Source organism: Aquila chrysaetos, chromosome 16 (assembly GCF_900496995.4).
Source record: "Aquila chrysaetos chrysaetos chromosome 16, bAquChr1.4, whole genome shotgun sequence".
Classification (NCBI taxonomy): domain Eukaryota; kingdom Metazoa; phylum Chordata; class Aves; order Accipitriformes; family Accipitridae; genus Aquila; species Aquila chrysaetos.
The window spans coordinates 25,186,990-25,209,947 of NC_044019.1; the positions used below are offsets into that span (position 1 = coordinate 25,186,990).

At 42.5% G+C, this 22,958-nt stretch overlaps 1 protein-coding gene across 4 annotated transcripts in view; it reads right to left on the minus strand.

Annotated features, from left to right (window-relative positions):
* NELL1 (neural EGFL like 1) overlaps positions 1-22,958 on the minus strand; it is a 300,863-nt gene that overhangs the window by 56,427 nt on the left and 221,478 nt on the right. For all 4 annotated transcript variants that reach the window (XM_030039088.2, XM_030039085.2, XM_030039086.2 and 1 more), the window contains one exon: positions 14,732-14,827. In XM_030039088.2, coding sequence (XP_029894948.1) covers positions 14,732-14,827 — 96 coding nt within the window. The remainder of the gene's footprint in view (positions 1-14,731; positions 14,828-22,958) is intronic.

Consider the following 22,958-nt stretch of genomic DNA (forward strand, 5'->3'; position numbering starts at 1 on the left):
TTAAGGAGTTACTTCCTGGTTTGGTTGGACCCTTTTCTTCGTGTCTCAAAAATACTATCATTCCTTCAGTGGAAAACTGAAATTTGTTGTTGCTCATACAGACAGTTTATGAAATTTGTCATGTTTAGCTCTGATTAATACAACATTCTTCCCTTAATTCTTTCCTAATTTTATTTCTCAATTTGGCTTAGAAAAACTGTCTACGCCCTTTAAGTCTGGTGCTTAATATACAGTAATGTAAAAGAGGAGTGAAACACGAAATCTAGAAATGTGAATATACTATATATAAGTTTCTTCAGCTAGATTGAATTTAGCATTCATGAAAAATCACATTAATGCAATTAAATGAGGTATCTTCCACTTTTCCACAAAAGTCAACAGAGTAGCAATGTCAACTGTATTACATTTCCCATTTTGGATCTTCCTTTCCCCTGGAAGAATTTCCTCCGAAGGAGCTACTGCAATTTATTTTTACAGTCAATCAGTTCACTGTTGAAACTGTTCAACAAATGGACTAGTAAGTGACCAATTTCATTTTGCTGATTGTAGCAAGAAAATATAATGATGGATTTAACACACCAGTTAATTTATTTAATGCCTGGTAAGGAAACTGGTACCAGTACTACGACGACGTACAACTTTAACAGATACGTCTTTTTGTAGCAGCTGGACAAGTGAGTAGTGGACTACCTCCTTCTTATGTAATTTTGTATTTAATTCTTTTTACATTTGTAAACTATATATCATGGGGGGAATCTGATAAACCCCCCCACAGTCAAATCACTGAGACAGACAATAGATATCGGGAAACTCTGGTCATTATTGATCAGATTCTGTATCCTCAGTGACCTACCACTATCCATCTACACATGCAACTTTCTTTCATCTTACTCAGTCATGAATACACCTAATAAAGCCTGCTGAGAAAATATGGGCAAGGGGGGAGATAGAGAGGGGAAAAAAAAAAATCAAAGCTCTCTTCAAAAAGAAACATATCGCTCAGTCATCTCAAAAGGCAGGCCTTAGGAATAGCTAGGCATTATCACACTGTATCTGACTCCCTAGCCTATAAATGATTAATGGGACCGCTGAGGGAGTTATTATTGCTATCAGCACACACATCTCACAAACTGCATCAGCTGTGAACCCTATAAAAGTTGGAGGAGAAACAAGATTTCAGATGAGAAAATGGAAGAAAATTTCTGAGGTATGAATTAAATCTCTACTTTCTCCGTGCAGTTAACGGAAAGAATTGAAAAAATTCTGTGTTGGACATTCCAAGGGTGAGAAACAAAACAATTAAAGGTGGGAGACAGAAAGATAGGCTGTAGCAGGCAATAAAAGTCCCATCCCAAAAAGCAGCTTCTATTAACTATAGGATTCACAATCTGCCTGGGTTGCAACAGACACAAAACAAAAATCCCTTGTGGTATGCAGAGGGGTTTTTTTCCTTGGTTTTAATCCATTTTGGACGGACTGATAGGCTTTCCATAGCTAGGGCCGTCACAAGAGGTGGACAGGACAGCTGTTGTAGAAAGGGACAGAATGAGTATTTGGCAGAAAAAAAAAGAAGCTGTCCTGTCACGCTACTAAACTTACTTTCTGCAGGGGCTGACACAGCTCATGGGACATTCTTTACTCAGTCTATGGTAAAGAGAAAAAAAAAAAAACGAACAAACAAAAAAAACCCAACCCAACCAAAACAAAACCAGAGAAACCACTCAGTCTCCTTCTAGGAAACGTAATCACAAAGAATTGCCAGAGAAAATTTTTTCCTTACATAAACCATTACTGATAGATAAACATCTCTCCCATACCGTAGTACCACCCGTGCTCCAAAGCATCAAACGGGAACCTAGGAGATCTTCATAAAACTTCTCTTCCCTGGAATTCAGTCTTCATAAGTGATCATGTAAGCAAGTAAAACACATGTACTGGCCACATCTTCTGACCGATCAACAGCAGACCAGTTTCAGTATTTTGGTAACATTCAAGAGAAGAGCCAACCTCCTCCTCGTGGCTACAAAGCTATTCCACTTCTGAGCCTGAAAACTTTCATTGGTTTTTAAGGTCAGTGGCTCAATTGCAAAAGGAAGGACAGACCCATCCTGGCTACTTGTTAAAATACTAACTTGGAAATGAGAACAATCTATTTAATCTCTCTTAAACTGAGGAGTACCTACAGCCCAAACTGGCAATAAACCAGTAGGCTATTATAAAAGAAGCTGGATGGCTGCAGCACATGTGAGGGTGACGCGTGGGATCCTAATCAGAGTTTGAGTCCCCCTCCGCTTTTCGCAGCTCCAAGAGCCCCGCTGCCTACCAGCTTACAATAAGAAGATGCGGTAGGTGTGCAAGAACCTATAACTGGCCCTGGTGAACTGTGCCGTCCACATCAGAGGTATCGCTACTTCCAAGACGGTGCAACGAGAAGGACAGTGGAGGAGCTGAGCTCACCCTCGCACACCTCCGTGCTTACACTCCGCCTAAGAGTCATTCACATTTAAAACTGTGCAATTGCCATCAAAAGCTGTAATGATCTGTAACCTATCACAGAAACATAGACATCTATGAAGTTCAGGCATGGGTGCCACTCCATGCTAGCCAGACAGCTACTTCATATGAGTAATTTCTCTGACTGACATTGCTAAAGAAGGCAGAATGTAATTACCTGAGCTGAATAGGATACAGGTTCAACTGGATCTTTAATGACCAGAAGTGTTTAGGGCTTTCATTTCATGTCTCATTCAAAAGATAAATAAGTACCATTCCAAAGATTAGATTGCCAGCATACAGAGAACGTCTGTTCAGAAGAAAAATCAACTAAGAAAGGGGATTTCACTCTTTCACATAAAAACTCCACCATTTATGTTTGTTTCTGAAATGACTGATCTACTTAGTAGATATTACATGTTGAAAGAAATAATTCAGATGTTACACAGCTTAAGTAGTAGAAAACTCCAGCTATTGAGCTGCCTGAGTTGCTAAATCAGAGGTTCTCTTTTTAAAAGCAAAAAATTGATTGATGTATTTAGGAAGAACTCTATTTCTGCAAATGTGAAGGACTGCACAGATTTTTATCATAACATTATAAAAAGTTTGAAAATAACTTTGACACATAGCTCCTTGAGGTTGAGTATGACTGTTATTTTAAAGGTACTGCAATCATAAGGGAACTAGCAAAAAAAACCCCAAACGTTCAGCCAGAACAATCCAAGTTACTTCTATGCTTCACATGTACCTTACACTAAGTACAGTATTATTTTAACATCTCGCATATTTGCTCTCTGGGGACTACAGGCATGAACAAAAGCCTTACAAAAGCAACAGGAATCTGCACAGTGAGTTAGTGAGCTTTGAATCTGGAATAAACTTTAATGCCACACTTCCTAGGAGATAGATTCACAGGCCTTTCTCACACCCAACAGGTATTAATCCATTGATTTTTTTTGGTATTTCACCAGGCGTGATATGCTGGATTATCCAGAAAAAAGTCCACTGTGAAGGGGAGTCTTCAGGTACATCAAGTACTTTCTGCAGCAGAACAGACGCATCGCTATCAGACTACAGACAATAAAAATGTTCCAGCTGGTACAGAAAAAGCCTTGGAAGGGAAAAAGAAAGATTGTAAGGTTCCCATTTCATTTCTTCTCTGTACATGCACATGAGTACAGTCCTAAAGAAAAACTTGTTTTCTTGAGTCCACAAACCGATTTTAATTTGGCAGATTTTGCCAAGAGCCACCTCCTTCTGTTGTAGGCTTTTCTTCGCTGTAGTGTTGCATAACAACAACCCAATCCTGCAGTCTTCCTGGAGCAGCCTGTTGAAAACCCTGGCTGCTACTCTTACAAAACCAGATACTCAAAAGGACTGCAACTGAACACAGCTGTAGATGTTACAAAGGCTACCTCAGTTAATAAAGAAAGGATGACACTCCCTTCGACAAGGGTTTAACTCACCTTTTCACCCTGACTCCTAAAGGAAAATAATTGGATTAGTTATCTTCATTATCCATAAACTGCAATCTACATAAGTCACATAAGAAAGTGATTTATACCATTTTATTTGCCTTCCAAGGATTATATGAACGGGGACAGGATCTCTTCCTCTGAATGTCAGCCCAATGAAAGCAAGTGGAGATGGCTATTGCTTTTGTAGTGATGAATTCCTATCAACATGGGAAAAGATCTTGCTGGTTAGACCTATTTTTTTTTTTTTTTTCCTGTTGCATCACTTCCATCAGCTTAAAGTGTTCTTCTCATACCATAATTTTTCAGGGGAAAAAAATCTTAAATTAAAAAAGAAATAATGCAGGAAAACTGACTTTGTCAGAATTAAATACACAATAACCTCTACAACATCAGCATGTTGTTTTGGTCCATTACTTTCACTTGTCCCATTATTTTTCAAAAGAAATTGTTTTTTGATGCTGGTTCTGATGACTGAGGCACATTTTCTCTCACTACACCTTGATTAACTTCAATGAGATCACTCATGAAATATGTTAGCATTCACTGTATTAAACTTCAGCAGAAATATAGCTCTAAATAGTAAAATTCTCAGCTGTACAAATTTTCTAGAGAAACTGAATTCTCTACCCAGTTTGAATAGGATCTTATTGCTAGATTAGCTAGTTAAGAGTTGTACCATAAATCGACGAGTTAAAAATGGCATATTTATCGTTGGTAACTGCAACTAACACAGCTTGTTCCACGTAAAAACCCCACTCTAAATGCTCTTTTATTTCACTAGAGCCATTTATTTTTCATTTCACCTAATTCAATTGCACCAGATCCTAAGGTTTCCACCCAGGTGGAATTCCCACTGAAGCCAAGAGAATTTCCATCTTAAAAAAATCTAAGTACTTCTCTGCCCCCGCTCTGCACATCCCAAGTTATATTTCTAGGTTACCAGCAAATTTTAATATTCATGGTTGATTCTCCAGTCCAGAGCAGGCTATTAATAAGAAAAAGTAAGGTGGCAAAGAGCTTATTAAACTCAGTAATGTCCCCTAAATACTGCCTGTAGTTGGACAGACTGAGATAGTTTTGATTTAATATTTAGTTAGTCCACTACCTATTCTGGTATTTCTCCTTAGAATTATTCCGGTTTTCACTGATGTAGGCATCTGCCTGGAAGAACCAAAAAAGCGGGTCAGAATGTCCTGACAAACTAGGTCGTAAAATTAGCATTACTGCGCTGCACTCAAAGCAGACTTGTTGGGGTTTTTTTAATTAACCGTGGTAAAATGAGATGTGTTTTGTAGTTAATTCATCATGAAGTAGGTATTTTAAAGCAACTGCCTTTTCTGTACAGCTCATATCACAAGAAACGCTTCATATACGGAAACTTCTTAGGTGCAAAATGGAAATTTCATTGATGTATATCTATTTGCTCAAATAGAAATATTTGCTCACGTTGTTGAGTGCTTTGTAGTTCTCTGTTTTCTTTAATATATTCAGTGGTGATTCTGCCACTTGAAACAAATTTAAACCCCATTGCCTGGGTTCTCACAATCCAAGAGGAAACCGCAGCAGATACAACTGCGCAGAAGCTGTGGGAGACGTTCCTGATGATAAACTGGAAGAACGCTAAGTCAGGGGCTGAGCACTTCAAGAAAGGGCCAAAGCAACACGGCCTCCTGCGGGGAACGAATTCCAACGTCTCAGTTTGAGCAAGGCTTTTGCACAAAATTCCGCTATGTAGGCTGCAGGCTGTAGGAAGTTCAGAGGGAACGTGGGGCTTTTATATTTAGAGCTTCAGCAGTTGCTACTGCTTAGTTTACCTGTCTCTTTCTAAACATAATGTTCCTTCCGTAGTACATAATTGGAACTTATGGATGAACAAACATCTAATGCTGTGTGTAGCAGCATCCGAAACAAAGAAAGAAAACAGGAACAAACCAACCGCCCTTTCCTCCAGTGATTTCCAGGTGCTAAGTAGAGGGCAAAGAGAGGTCCTAACATTTTCTACCTGTTTAGCTAGAATAGCCTATACTCCTCACAGCACGCTCTTCTCTCACCTAAGACAGACAGGCATCTCCTTTTTGCCCACGAATACTACGTTCACTGTGCCCTGCATCTTCCAGGCACGTGACGGAAACAAACCATACGAGCATCCCTCTGTTGACATAGTTACATTCAACCTGGGGAATGCACCGTATCCTTTTGACGTGCATCCCTTGACCACCGAAAGACAAGTTCTCCTTCACAAAGGTATGCCACTGCGTGACAGCACCCAAGTAGCATAAGGCGCAACTCCAGGAGTGTTGTCTTCGCCAAGAGGCTCCCTAAAGAGCTGGGCGTGCAGCAAGCCCAGCCCCAGGGAAACACAAGGACTCTCACTTTACTTCCCCCTCCACTTTGCACTGGAAGCTACTCCAAGCTAGACAACGGCTGGCTGGCCCCACTGGTTGCCCCGCGCAGCTAGTGACATGGGAATGGGGACATATGGGGGCTCATAGAACACATCTGGGGGAAGGACGCTTGCAAAGATGCTCCAACCGTTACAGCTCGTGTAAGCATTCACCTGAACGGTGCTCTTATATTCCCGCATTTTCTTAAACTTCACAGAGTTCACACAGCCTTGTTCTGTGAATTTTTGAAAATTCATCTCGACTGTGGCAGAGGGTGTCTCTCATGTACAACTTGGCTGACTCAATCACTAAATTCTGATGCCCTAAAGAGCCATTTTGCTTTAAAATGGTTCTATGAAATCTATGTTCATTAGTCCTCACCACATCAAAAAGCCAATTTTTAATAGATATTCAGTCAGTTCACCCCATACTGCTACAAAGACCACTCATCTCTAATTTTAAGACAATTGCTAACAGCTTTTTAAGAGATTGAACACAGGTTACTATCCAACACTTTGGCAGGGTACCTGAATCTAAAGGAGATGGTATAACTTTATTTGGAGTTTCTCCTTCTGTTAATTGCTGCTTTATCACTGGAGATGTAGGTGAGCCATCAATCTCCTTCTAAGCTTCCTGCTCTTTTCCTTCCCTTCCAAAGAAGTTACCGTCATTTTCTTTTTAGATTTTTCATTGCCTGCTTTTCAGCAAGACAGACATAGTGAAGGAGTAAAATCTATTGCTCCATAAGAAAAGGAAGATGCAAAGCCACTGACTTCATGAAATCACATCCACTCATTTCTTTAAATATCATGTGTATTTTCAGTTCACTACTAGGGTAACTAAGGAATAATAAAACATAGCAGCTCTTTTTGTAAACTCTATAATAAGTTCTATAGTGGGTCTACACAAGATATTAATCCACGAACATCCAGAACGGGAACCGGAACACAAAGAAAGATGGCATGCCAAGACACTATCAAAAGGTATTTTTCATAATGTTTAAGGCAAGAGAATAAAGATTTTAGAATCTGGCTTTGGATCTTATGTGCGCCATAAAGTCTGATCAACAGAAATTACCTCTGGATTACATTGTTTTGCACGAATCCAAATGCAAACTAGATGTCAACTAGCTAAATCATGCCTTTCCCTTGTCTAAATAAAACTGCATCCTTAAGTATTACCTGACATGTCCAGCTGGCATACAGACACTGGTCAGGGTGAGGTCAGTGTAATTTGAGTGGGGAAATTAAAACTGTAGGAAGCTAGAGTAGCAAGCATAATCCCAGACAGGATAAGCAATACAATACTACCCAATTTCTAAGTGCAAGCTCTGGGAACCAAAGCGGGGGAAAAACCAACACAATATCCTGTGGCTTAAAAAAAATACGATGTCCGTCACCAAGTCAGAAGATAATAAAAGAGATATTTTATGATGTGGTGGGTTGACCCTGGCTGGAGGCCAGTTGCCCACCAAAGCTGCTCTATCACTCCTCCTCCTCAGCTGGACAGCGGAGAGAAAATATAACGAAAGGCTCATGGGTCAAGATAAGGACAGGGAGAGATCACTCGCCAATTACCGTCACGGCCAAAACAGACTCAACTTGGGGAAACTAGATTAATTTATTAGCAATCAAATCAGAGTATGGTAATGAGAAATAAAACCCAAATCTTAAAACACCTTTACCCCACCACTCCCTTCTTCCCGGGCACAGCTTCACTCCCAAATTCTCTACCTCCTACCCCGCCAGCAGCACAGGGGGACGGGGAATGGGGGGCGGGGTCAGTTCATCACACATCGTTTCTGCCGCTCCTTCCTCCTCAGGGGCAGGACTCATCACACTCTTCCCCTGCTCCAGTGTGGGGTCCCTCTCGTGGGAAACAGTCCTCCGTGAACTTCAACGTGGGTCCTTCCCACGGGCTGCAGTTCTTCACAAACTGCTCCAGCGTGAGTCCCTTCCCCAGGCTGCAGTCCTTCAGGCACAGCCTGCTCCAGCGTGGGTCCCCCACGGGGTCACGAGTCCTGCCAGCAAACCTGCTCCAGCGTGGGCTCCTCTCTCCACGGGGCCGCAGGTCCTGCCAGGAGCCTGCTCCAGCGCGGGCTTCCCACGGGGTCACAGCCTCCTTCAGGCATCCTCCTGCTCCGGCGTGGGGTCCTCCCCGGGCTGCAGGTGGAGATCTGCTCCACCATGGACCTCCCTGGGCTGCAGGGGCACAGCCTGCCTCACCGGGGTCTTCCCCAGGGGCTGCAGGGGAATCTCTGCTCCGGCGCCTGGAGCATCTCCTCCCCTCCTTCTTCACCGACCTGGGGGTCTGCAGGGTTGTTTCGCATATTCTCACTCCTCTTTCCTGGCTGCAGTTGCACAGGGTTCCCCCCCGCCCCTTCTTAAATACGTTATCAGAGAGGCCCTACCACCGTTGCTGACGTGCTTGGCCTTGGCCAGCGGTGGGTCCGTCTTGGAGCCGGCTGGCATTGGCTCTGTCGGACATAGGAGAAGCTTCTAGCAGCTTCTCACAGAAGCCACCCCTGCAGCCCCCCCGCTACCAAAACCTTGTCACACAAACCCAATACATATGACCACAAGTCATACAAATAACAAAACATTAGAATATTGGAACCATTTGTCACCTGGAATGTCAAGATATCATCTCAGCTTACACAAAAGATTGATATAGCAGATATTCCTTTCATTACAAACAAGCAAAATTACATAGACCAGACACCTGATCATAACAAATAAACTATATAGCAACATAAAAAAAATTCCTTTCAAAAAAACCCCCACCCCAAACCCTCTGTTTGCTTAGTGTTTCTCCTGGCTTTTAAAACTAAACTTTTACAGTATATGAGGCAGTGTAAACACTACAAAAACGAGTCCGATCTCCTCATGCTATGGTCAGCTGGGGGAATGAACGGTGTTCTTGGTCTGGGAGATTTCATTTTTCTTTGGCTTGGCAGTGTGAGATAGAACAACTTTTTTCTTCTACTGAGAGTTCCTTGTTGATTTGCAGACAGATGTCCCCTTGATCCTCAGAGACGGTCTTAATCAGATTTTTCTAGTAGATATTCTTTGATCTATTCCCTGATATCTTTACAAATGACAGCTTCGTTTCTTTTATCACATTAAGATATCACCCCTTGCCATTTTGCGATAAGCACCACTGGGGCAAATGCTGTAAACAGCTTGGCAGCAAATGGAGCAGGGCAACCTCAGGCACCTGGAGCATCTGCCTTCTCTGGATCTGTCACACCCTCAGGAGTGTCGTATCAACCACAGCCACCGTTTTCTGTAATCAGTTAAGCATCATTCACTTCACCCTTCCTATCTTGCACTATACTGGCTTTGCCTCACCTTGAAATGAGAGGCTTTAGAAAGAATCTCATGCAAAGCCTTGTGCCCACAGCTGCACAGCTGGTTTGTTTCCCAAAATAAACCTTGCTTTGTATTTTACAAAAGATCTTAGAGAGATAAAGGCAGGGAGTTTTGACATTTAGCTTACCGTACTCACCGAAAAATCCCTTTCTCTGCTTTGCTTTTTGTTTGCTTATTTTTTTAAACCAGGTTCCTCAACTGAAATATCTTTGATAGCTACACACCTAAAGATTGATCCAGCTCAGGAATCAAAGAAATAGCACACCGAAATACAATTCTCACGGTTTTTTCTCTCTTTAGGGTCCAAAGGAATACAGACTGTAGGGAGTTTTACCCAAAGGGCTACAGAAGACAATATATTCCAGAAGAAGGAATTTAAGAGACAAGTACACAAAGAGGTATGCTGCCTCTTAGACAACAACTCCAGATACTGCCAACTATTATTAAACAAATCAGCTAAAGACCTCATTTTCATGACATATGCATGACATCCAACTTCAAGATACAAGCATAGCAACGTTTCATTACACACCTGTGAAATCTATGACTGCACTGAAGATTCCATATGTAACTAATGCAATACTGCAAGCACTGATTTTTATTTTTTTTTGACACTTGCAATATAATTATTGTGATTCAAAACACATTTCTCAGCCATGGTACATACTGAAAAACAACCTCTCACCCCAATATCAGACACTCTTTTGTATACACAGTCCAAAAAAACCCACAAAAAAATAACCCCCGTAATTATCACATCCTGATGTTTCAGTGCCATGCCTTACCCTTGCTCCTGACTGTTTACAATCAGCAGGTAATTCTTTGACAGCACTCTATCATTCTGTGAGAAAACTGTTCTCCGGTGCTTTACAAAGACTATAAATACACATGTAGCTACCACAAAAATATTTACCTCTCTGAGCTCCAGCCTACACAACATCCTTCTAATCTACTAGAAACATATTCCCCGTCCATCGTGTACCAGCTCAGGCAGTAGCTGTCACGAGCCAGGGGAGCAAAGATGTGGTGCAATTGTTTTGAATCCCTTTTGAAGGCAATGCCCCGCCACTGCCGAAAGCCCTCCTGCAGCTTTGGGAAAAACACTGCATTTTCCTTGACTTGCCCCTAGTTGGGAAGCCACTGCTTCAAACCCTTCTGCCGTTTCCTGCGCATTGGCCAAAGTTATAATTTGTACAGACAGGTACTGTAACTAACTCCCTGCCACCGCTGGTCACCGTCCCAGAGCTGTATAGAAGTCGGCATGTATTTCTTAGGCGCACGCACAGGACTCTACCACATGCAGGTAGGTGCTCAAGGAATGCCTGCAATTTCTAGGCACTCAATCATCTGTTTACTCCCCTTTGATATCGTAGATTGTCCTGCCTATCTCCTCCTCAGCGCTTCATCAGTGGCAGTAGCGACTAACGTTCCACAAATACAGAATAATGGCAAACCCTGCCTACGAAACCAGCATTAAAACTCCACTGACCTGTGGCTCGTACACAGAGAGAGAAAAGCAGCTCAAGGAATGATGGGATTTTTTTTTTTTTTTAAATATGAGATGGAGAAAACATCACTGGATGGAAAAATTAGGGCATTTGAGTCCATGCTGCCAACAACTCTCACAGAGTACTGCGTTTGCATTCAACTCTGCACACCAAAATGTCTCTCAGAAGCCTTTAACAGGGATCCCTGCCAAGGATGCACCTGGGTTTAAGCCAACAGCGTTACATACTGTTAAGGATGCATATGTCCAGCTCAGCTGTCAGGCATGTATATGCTGGAACCACACAGCAATGTCACCAAAAGTTCTAACATAAAAACTTTCTAGCACAGGTATCACAACTGTGTTAAATATGATCACAAATGGTAATGATTGCAGAGATCATTGATTTCAGCCCTGGCCAGCTAAACATGAAAAAAACCCAAATCAAAAATTGATAAGAAGATTGAATCAGAAGCTAAATAGAAAACAACTAAAATTCTGTAAGAAGCATCAAGCACATACTTAAAGAAACAGCATTATAAAGACTGGATGGAAGGAGGAATTACTTGACAGTATCTCTGGATATCGATTTGCAGTTCACCTTCAAAAAGGAAAGGCAGCCCCACAACTGTTATGATGATTCCTCATTTCAGGCAAAGCAACTGGCAAGAGGCAATTCCTCTTAGCAGCATGTTGAATTATGTATTTGTACATAAGCCTTAAATATGTATTTTAATTTCACCTGAGTAAATTACCAGCGTAAATCCTATCCTTTCAAATATCTCTGAATTTTTAATTAACCTAATATCATCATTTCAACCAGGCAGTCAGAAACGATGAGTAACATATGATTCATATTCAGAAGTAAATGCACCTGCTTTTCAACATTTCTAATTACTGGTTCATGTTACCCTTTATATGACGTTGAAGCCAATTTGGGTCATACTGTTTTTAGCCGGTGACGAATCCTTTCAGCTCACAAATAATGTATAAGGAATCGCTGTGGTGTCAGTTTGAAGGACGTTTTTAAATGCACCGTGGCAAACAGAAGACATTACCAAAACACACCATTTTACTTCTGATATGCATCAGTTCACCGTGAGCTTCCATCAGGCAAGGTTTTACCAGGAACATTTAAGCTTTGATTTAAAGTGACGTCCCACCATTTCACCATCTTCGGAATACGTCATAATGATTGAGGGAGTGCTACCATATGTTAAATATAACAAAGTGCTTATTTCTAACATTGCAGACGAGAGGACAAAAACCCCAAACAAACAAACATTGGTTTTGAATACTTCAGGTGTCTAAAAACACTGCAGCAAACTGCAGTGGGACTGTGAGGGAAGTCTTTACTGAACTGCCTCCTCTTCCTAACAGCACTACATCTTCGAGGAGTAAGCAGGTAAGCAAAGGGAAGCCTGCTTTAAAGGTGGTTCATCACCTTTCTACTCTGAACATTTAGTTTCTCCAGGACATGCACCTTCAGGAGGCTGAAGCTGTTCTCACAAAGACCTGATATACGCTTAGCCACTGAAATATGCTTATGACATAAGGTATATCTCTGCTGAAGTTTTCCAACCCTCTAACACAACTAAAATGTAACAACTTCTCCTACGCCAAGCCCTATTCATTCTCAAACCGGCTTGCACATCAGGTTTCTCAAAGTTACCATCATTAGCTTGACTTGTAGCATACTGGTAAATCCTATACATCTTCAAAGCAAAAAATAAAATTCCTTCTGGTTCAAGTCATATAGATTTTATACACAGAAGCTAGCTCCTCCTGACACCTACCTCTAAATTTCTTGATATAATGAGAGTACCATGCCTGCCATGTTTCCTTTACTTGGTGTGCTAACTCATCTTTTAGATCAAAACAATACAAAAGACATGGAAAACAACAGGAATCGACAACAGTTATGTCATCCATTTATCAATTTTAAACCCTCACTTCAAGAGTTTAAAGACTCTGCATTCGAGTCACGAAAGTCCCTTTACAGCGATAAGAAAAAAGATAGTTCTAAGATTCTTGGGTAAAAGAAACATAGGTAGTCGAGCTGAGAGCTGGCCGAAAGCCACTGGCTCGCTGGGTAGGCAGGGCACCTTTGGGCAATGCAGGTACTGGTTTTGCACCATTCCCTCTGAATACTAGATGTTTTAGAAAGGAATGAGCAAATTATACATGGGAGAGGGTAACTAGCAGGAAGGACTAGAGGCTGGTAGGTGGGGCTCTGAGGCAGGAACTTCTTGTGTTAATTCCTCATGTATATTGCCGGAACTTACTGCTGAATGTCAGGAAGCTTGGGAGCTTTTTTCTATTTAAAACAAATAACCCAAAGGCTATAGGCAAAAAAAAAAATGCAGTACTCAAATTTATTCGAGATGGTATGAAAATATTAACGTCATAGTTCATTCTTAAATAATTAGAAACAATGCTGACAACTAGAAACTATGGGATTTCAGTATGCAGTGCTTTGAGTACATCCATAAAAAGCTTTAGCAGTTTTCAGAAGCCACTCAAAGCAGATTTGTTGACAACTGGGCTTAAGTTACTTTGTATTATAGTAGAACAGCCATGTATTAAATAGATGCCGCTACACACAAATTACTGAACGGTCTCTGGGTAACAAGTCGTTCCAGTGATTTAACCTATTCTTTAACAATTATTTCTTCGTTTTCTTTTTTTTTTTTCTCCTTAAAAAAGCCTCTTCAATTATAATCTTATCCATACGAGCATCACGCAACCTGCGTTAACAGTCCACTTTATTTCCACCAACAAAGCCAAGTGCAAAAGGTTTATTAAAAAACACACAACGCAAAAAAACTCTATCACTGGGTTATTTAAGTGAAATACAACCTCAATAAATACCGACCAACATAAAATCCCAAACCTGCTGTGTAAAGAATCTAGTAAGAGTCCTGCATGGAATTCTCTAAGATCCCTTCCTTCTCATTTAAGGTAGACAAGGAACCAGATCTTTGTGAAATGAACGGAAAGGTGGGCCTGTCAGAAGCAAATCTTGAAACAGAAAAAATCTGGGAAAAGGCAGAATCAAATCATGACTAGTGAGATATATTTGAATAGGCTGTGATTCTATAAAATTGGTGGCCTCAGTGACTCAGAAGAAAAATCAAATCTTAAGAATTCAAAAACTTTAACTGAAAAGCAAACAGCCAAATTTTGGTCTAATTTGCACAACAGATTCAGAAAAAGCAGAAGGTAACCTTAAGCTTGCACCACAGGAAATAGGTGAAGTAAATATTTTTCATTTGCCATCCCCCCTAATTAACTAAAAGTGTCCACTGGAAGCAAAAGCAGGTACATCCCTGATTGTCTAAAACTTTCCATGTTTAATTTAAGACTAGCTTTCAGTTAGGAAAAGGCAGCTATGGAACAGTCATATCTTCAATGAAGAGAAAATATCAAGCAGGATGAATGAATGGAAAGTAATTCTTTCTTAATTCAGCATATCATGTTTCTCATTACCAAAGAAGGTGTGTTTCAGTAAAGCTTTACCTTTCTCACAATGACTTCCTGTGAATCCAGAAGGGCAGACACATTTGTTAGGGGCTACACAAGTTCCACCATATCTGCACCCTTCTTCACAGAATGCTGAAAAATAAAAGAAATATGTGGGTACTACTATATTTTTTAAAAAAAATTGTTATACATTTGCAAGATACTAAGAAAAACATCTAAATTCTAAGCAATTAACAGAATTCATCATATTAAAATTCAGTCCACCTGCAAACACAAAGACAAGTAACTCACTTAAATGACATGAGGAAAAATCTCAGATTACACCGTAGGCAAACCACCTCACCAATAAAAGATTAATAACCATCTGGAAGAAGGAGAGAGGGAAAAATACAACGTACGATTTTAATGGGGCTGATCTTCTTTCAATTATACCCAATATGAGTATTACAATTCCAATGCTCTGGTGATCCACAGAAAACAGGCTGGTCAGATGGTGTTAACTACTTTGTTTCTCACATCTACCAAATACATTTTACTGAAATGTCTATAAAGACATAATATTTTCCTCTTTTTTTATTTTTAAGTGTCAAGTACATTTTGTGGAATTGAGAAACGAAATAGGGTGAGGCTCATGACTGAAACCAGAGGGGAAGGGCTCAACGACAAGATCACGCCTCTACTGAGGTGTGATTCTTGACAAAGCAATACACAAGTACTTTAGAAGTTTCTTTGTCCAATAACTGTTGAAGAAGCATGCTTGCAGTTTAACGTTGTTCTTTTTTCTTTCTTTTTGTTGTGTGTGTGTACAAGTAGCAGAACTGAGGTAAGAGGAGGAAAGGAAACAGCAAGCATTATGACATGATCTATTTTGTACTGTTAACCCGAGTAAGACCTTTGCTAAGACTGAGAGCAGGCCCTATCCGCAACAGACTCCCCACCCTCTCCTAGATATTTGTTGAACTACACAAGTTACTCAGTGGGTTTGACTGCGCTTATGAGGGAAGTTACAATTAATATTTAAACAGCAGCTCTCTGCATCTAAGCTAATAACACAATTGCAAAGTGTTTCCTGCAAGCTAAAATCACAGATGGAGTGTTGGCAAAGAGATGTTACAAATGCTATGAAAAGGCTTAAAGTGCTAGATAACAGAAGAAACGTTTAAGATTTATCTTCCGATGCACTAAAAAGAAAAATAAAGTGAATAAAGTACTAAGCATTAAAAAGAATCTTTTGCAATTGTTAACCACTTAGAGGCGAAAAAAGCACATAATCATATCTCTTGACTGAATTGATAGACGGATCTGCCTTACGCTAAATATATAATTCGTAGCATGCCATACTGTTTTATGGAGGATAACACGGGGAGAAGAATGCTAAAGCGATTTAGAGAAGATGGTAGTAGAACATCATAAGCGCTCCTGCGACTGGCGCAAGGCAGCGGTGTGGAGAAAGCATGGTTCTTGCCCAGTAACACTTTCTGCTCATCAATGCACACACTCCATATGGGAATCTTCTGAAGCATATCTATTTTGAAACCAGTCAATTTCTACTGTATGGGGAAAAAAGAAATATGGTTTAAAAGTAGCATTTTGTGATTTTTGCATATAAATATTGGTAGAAAAGTGTAACTGTGCAGAAAGCTGAAAGTACTAATATGAAATACAGCTGGAAAATATATGAAAAACATGATGAGACTCAAAAGATTGCCTCCGGAGCTCTTGAAAGAATGTTTGCTCATCTCCAGTCTCAGCGTTCTCAGAGAAGTTGCAAGTTAAATTCTTCATCTACATTTTTTCTGGTTTGAAATTGAAAGTAAGCAGAGACTTTCGTGAAGTAGTAATACATTTCTGCATGACATCAAAAGAACTAGAATTTGTGGCAGACCAGATATAAAGGGCAAAAAAAAGGAAAATATTGGCAAAAAAGAGAATAGTTCATCCACAATATATGCCACATTGCACTGGGAAAGAAATACATGGGGCTCTTAAAATAAAAGAAGTCATAAAGGGCATAAAAAAAGAAAATGTATTGTCTATAAAAATCAGGCATGTCCACTGAAAGTTGTTAGAGCTGATAGGGATAGGTAGGTAAGAGGGCTTCAGTTAGAGCTCTCACACACTTTCTTTGGCACCATAACCGATACTACCAGCTTACTAACGTGAAATGTCTGCTTCTTACAATAAATCCTATTCCTAGGTCTGCAGAGTAAGGTGGTGTTTTCTTCTGTTCTCTTTCAGGATTACTAACAGAGAAAGGCTTATGAGACCGGGCCGGTCATGTAAAAGATTTTCCCATTAATGCAAAAACTATGTTATGTCAGTGCAGCAGCCAGGTCTTGACATCTACAGGCACAGCCAAGCACACCACTCACATCTGGGAGAGAAAGACTGGGATGCCCGCAATGGGTCAAAACTCTCTCTATCTTTCTATTCCTTCCTACATATCCGTATCAAAACACACCTCCTATACGCGTATCCAAAGGTGCTAGCACTTACTTGTTGAGCATTTGGAAATTCCCCTATTCTTTATGTGTCACACCTTAGCAACTTTTAAAAACCCAAACCCTGTACAGGGACACCCTGAGGAATTGCTGTACTACAGGTTCCTCTGAGAAGGGACTCTGTACTGCCCAGTGCAGGAGGAGTCACCGAGGCATTAGCTTGTCATGTGGATGTTGGAGGATGAAGTTGAGGAAGAAGCTGGGCAATGGCTGCAGAAGAAAAGAATTCAACTCTCCTTTTCAATTTTTGCAGAAGCTGGTAAGTCTTCTGCAATACAGACTGACTGTCCTTCGCTTTGATGCTCAGGCTTTGGTGGATTTGGGCGAGGTAGTTCATTCTTACATTTTTACGGAAGAAAAGAAAACCCCAAGGAAGAGTGCCAGAATTATCCCACTGTTCCCCAGACAGTTCTTCTATAAACCCTCTACTTCCTGCATTGTAGGCTTTCAGGAAGTAGGAACATCAAAACCACAAATCTCAGAACATAGTTACAAAATCAAAATGTTTGTCTAAAGGCTACTTTCCTTAAGTGCTAGAAAAAGAGCTCACAGTATTATATGCAGTACTGATACTGCTACTCTGAATTTTAAGAATGCTCAATACCTCTAACAATAGGAATTCAGTTTCAATTGCTAGCAATTTTACCAAACTTCACTTATTTGAACTATTTTCTCCAATAGTTTGGCCTCTGGCTGAAACCTTTTAGAACATTTTAGAACATTTTATCAAAATTCATTCATTTCCAACAATAAGATTTTTCCTTTTACACCCTTAGCAGGAGAGATTAATTAAGGAAAATCTTTACATCACTTCTGTACCCATGCCTTATGGACAAGAGGACCCAACAGGGAGCAGCTCAGTGACTGAACAGTAAATCAACTGGAGTGCCCATGCTCTCATGAAACTATCTGCTTTGGCGCTTATGCTTTGTTATGCATCTTATGGGCTGCGGGATCTAGACTTCCACTGTGGTTTGAGACCCTTCAAAATCAAAACTCTATTTGTGGGGGCATGGGGACCCACCAGCATCACGGAATTTGCAGTTACAAACCTTGATTGCAGACTCCCTCCTACTCAAAGAAAGTTAACACAAGAAAAATAAATCATGGCTGGATACTATTTTACTAATGTATTCCCATAAATAGATCCCGTCTCTGAAATTATTTGCAGGCTGGCAACCTTGTTCAAAAGGAGAATGGTTACTGCATTTGCAATAAAGGTTTTATCAGGAAAATTAAGTGAAAATGCCATTAGGGTGAAGTCTATGAGGGTAAACCTCCATCGTTAAGAGTCTTATTCAGTATTCTGTATATAAAAGAAATGGAAGCTATTGATTTCAGGAGGCTTCTGCCAAAGTGAACAGATCTCTGTAATGCTAACAGATTTCTACCTCCAAACTAAAAGCCTTTATTGTATAAAGACCTTTCCTAAATAGACATAATTTCTCTGCAGAGGAGGAATTTCATTTTTGATGCATGTCCTCCTAGATGATGGATCTGTAAAGCACAGAAATAGACAACATTTTAAATCGGCTGGATATGTCATTTTTGCGATAACGTTGGAGAGACAGGTGAATCTCACTGCAGAGCTCCACAAAGAGCAGCATGAAAGTGCCCACAAACCTGGTACCATGCTCCTGGACATGCACAAGGTGCATAACCACTGCCTACATATTTATGGGGTACGGTGTCTTTTCCCCTGTCCAGTTAAAGAGTTATCTCCTCTCCCAACGAGGCTATTATCATAGAATCACGGAATGGGTTGGGTTGGAAGGGACCTGAAAGATCATCTAGTTCCAACCCCCCTGCCATGGGCAGGGACACCTGCCACTAGACCAGGTTGCTCAAAGCCCCATCCAACCTGGCCTTGAACACTGCCAGGGATGGGGCATCCACAGCTTCTGCGGGCAACCCGTTCCAGCACCTCACCACCCTCACAGTGAAGAGCTTCTTCCTTACATCTCATCGAAATCTACCCTCTCTCAGTTTAAAGCCATTACCACTTGTCCTATCACTACAGGCCCTTGGAAAAAGTCTTCTCCAGCTTTCTTGTAGGCCCCTTTAGGTACTGGAAGGCTGCTATAAGGTCTCCCCGGAGCCTTCTCTTCTCCAGGCTGAACAACCCCAACTCCCTCAGCCTGTCTTCATAGGAGAGGTGCTCCAGCCCCCTGATCATCTTCACAGTCCTCCTCTGGACTCACTCCAACAGGTCCACATCCTTCTTATGCTGGGAGCCCCAGAGCTGAATGCAGTACTGCAGGTGGGGTCTCACCAGAGCAGAGTCGAGGGGGAGAATCCCCTCCCTCAACCTTCTGGTCACACCTCTTTTGATGCAGCCCAGGATACAGTTCGCTTTTTGGGCTGCAAACGCACATTGCTGGGTCATGTTGAGCTTCTCGTCAGCCAACACTCCCAAGTCCTTCTCCTCAGGGCTGCTCTCAGTCCATTCTCTGCCCAGCCTGTGTTGGTGCTTGGGATTGCCCTGACCCACGTGCAAGACCTTGCACTTGGCCTTGTTGAACTTCATGAAGTGAACTCACCTCTCACACCTGTCAAGGTCACTCTGGATGGCATCCCACGCAGCTCTGTGTCGTCAGCAAACTTGCTGAGGGTGCGCTAATCCCACTGTCCCTGTTGCCAACAAAGATGTTAAACAGCGCCGGTCCCAATACCAACCCCTGAGGAACGCCACTCATCACTGGTCCCCACTTGCATATCGAGCCGTTGACCGCAACTCTTTGAGTGCGACCATCCAGCCGATTCCTTATCCACCGAGTGGTCCATCTGTCAAACGCATGTCTCTCCAATTTAGAGACAAGGATGTCGTGTGGGACAGCGTCAAATGCTTTGCACAAGTCCAGGTAGATGACACCAGTTGCTCTTCCCTTATCCACCAACACTGTAACCCCGTCACAGAAGGCCACCGAATTTGTCAGGCACAGTTTGCCCTTGGCGAAGCCATGTTGGCTGTCACAAATCACCTCCTTGTTTTCCATGTGCCTTAGAGTAGTTTCCAGGAGGATCTGCTCCATGATCTTGCTGGGCACAGAGGTGAGACTGACTGGTCTGTAGTTCCCCAGCTCTTCCTTTTTGCCCTTTTTAAAAATGGGGGTTATGTTTTCCCTTTTCCAGTCAGTGGGAACTTCCTCGAACTGCCACGGCTTCTCAAATAGGATGGACAGTGGCTTAGCCACTTCATCCACCAGTTCCCTCAGGACCCGCAGATGCATCTCAGCAGGTCCCATGGACTTGTGTACTTTCAGGTTCCTTAGGTGGTCTCAAACCTGATCTTCTCCTACAGTGGCCAGTTCTTCATTCTCCCAGTCCCTGCCTTTGCCTTCTGCAACTTGGGCAGTGTGGCTGGAGCACTTGCTGGTAAAGGCTGAGGCAAAAAAGTCGTTGACTACCTCAGCCTTCTCCATGTCCCCGGTAACCAGGTCTCCCGTTTGCTTGCAGAGAGGGCCCACATTTTCCCTAGTCTTATTTTTATCACCGACGTACCTATAGATGCTTTTCTTATTGCCCTTGACGTTCCTGGCCAGATGTAATTCTAGCAGGGCTTTAGCTTTCCTAACTTGAGCCCTGGCTGCTCGGACAATTTTCTCTGCATTCCTCCCAGGCTACCTGTATTTGTTTCCACCCTCTGTAGGCGTCCTTTTTGTGTTTGAGTTTGCCCAGGAGCTCCTTGTTCATCCATGCAGGCCTCCTGGCGTTTTTGCGTGACTTCCTCTTTGTTGGGATGCACGGCTCCTGAGCTTGCAGGAGGTGATCCTTGAATATTAACCAGCTTGCTTGGGCCCCTCTTCCCTCCAGGGCTGTATCCCATGGTACTCTACCAAGCAGATCCCTGAAGAGGCCAAAGTCTGCTCTCCTGAAGGCCAGGGTAGGGAGCTGGCTGTGCGCCCTCCTTGTTGCCCTAAGGATCTTGAACTCCATCATTTCACGGTCACTGCAGCCAAGGCTGCCCTTGAGCTTCACATTCTCCACCAGCCCCTCCTTGTCGGTGAGAACAAGGTCCAGCGTAGCACCTCTCCTCGTTGACTCCTCCATCGCCTGGAGAAGGAAGTCGTCATCAACGCATTCCAGGAACCTCCTGGACTGCTTATGCCCTGCTGTGTTGTCCCTCCAACAGATATCAGGGTCACTGAAGTCCCCCATGAGGACCAGGGCTTGTGAACGTGAGGCTGCTCCTCTCTGTCTGTAGAGGGCCTCATCTGCTCAGTCTTCCTGGTCGGGTGGCCTGTAGCAGACCCCCACTATAATGTCACCTGTCCCTGCCCTCCCTTTAACCCTGACCCATAAGCTCTCGGTCGGCTCCTCATCCATCCCCAGGCAGAGCTCCATGCACTCCAGCTAGTCACTGACAAAGAGGGTGACACCCCCTCCTCATCTCCCCTGCCTGTCCTTCCTAAAGAGCCTGTATCCTTCCATTCCAACACTGCAGTCCCAGAAGCCATCCCACCACGTCTCCCTGATGCCAATAAGATCACAGCCCTGCAGGCGTGTACACTTCTCTAACTCCTCTTGTTTATTCCCCATGCCACTTGCGTTTGCGTAGAGGCATTTAAGTTGGGCCCCTGATGAAGCTGACTTACTGGCTGGAGGGGCTGGAATTCCTTAGTGCTGCTCTTCAGGTGCTCTCCTGCTGACCTGTGATTCCTCTCCGGGCTCTGGGCATCTATTGCTGGCACTGGCATCGAACTGGTAGGAGTGGGATAGATATCCCCATATATTATGGTCATCCCCAGGAAGGAAAAGAAGTTAGGGGAGCTAGAGCTTCTCTGAGCGCAAGGTGTGGAATCTGTCTGAAATTTTTGTAAATTCCTTTTGTTCTTCCCTAGATCTAGGCTGTAACGCCACAAGAGAGCCAGCGCGAGGGAGGCATGCCAACAGTGGCTTCAAATATTTTGTACTGTCCGTTACTGAAAACTGTCGTCTCTTTTTAGCCCCTCTGCTTACAAGACTCGGGGAAAGCTGGACAGTTTGGGTTCCGGCCTCCAGAGCTTGTCAAGACAACTGCAATACAGAGCAGCCATTCGCCTCGTTTGCAGTGGCAATTGCAATGCAGCTCAAGGTGAGACCATGTCCTTCAGACAGCATACAGGACAGCAGCTTCTCTTGTATAGTAGCGCTATAGTAACCTGCAGCTTTTCTGCATTTTGGTCCAAAGTACTGGCTGCTGACATTCATCCCAAACTAGCTGCTAGCTGGCCTCATACGCATGCATCAGCTTCAGTGGGTGTTAAATACCTACGGCAAAGAGCGTAAATTGTACTTCATGATCAAATACAGCAGCAGGTATACAGCCAATGCTGCCCTATATTTAAACCTACAGCAGTTTTCTAAAAGACGGGAATTCAAAGGGACCTCAACCTGACACCTTTACTTGCTCAAAGGTTACGGACTGGCACAGGGAGCTAGGGGAAAAAAAGCAGCTGGGCAAATCCATCTTTTACAGGAGCTCACCACCGGCGCTTTGATCTGTGCTGTGCTCCTTCCCCAAAATGCAAACCGCAGCTCCTCCTGGTCACCCGCCTCGGCAAGCACCGTCCTCTCTTGACATCATCTTTGTTCACCTTGTAAATCAGCAGGTGTCTGGGACTGCTACGCTGGGCAGCGTGAGAGAGAAAGTCACGCTAGCTTCTCTTGTACTTTTGAAATGCTGTTTTACTGATTTATTTTCAACGGGGTGGTCAGTAAAATGACCGTGAAGTCCACTGGTATTTGGCCAGACTGAAAGACTATAAGCACGTCAAGTGAAA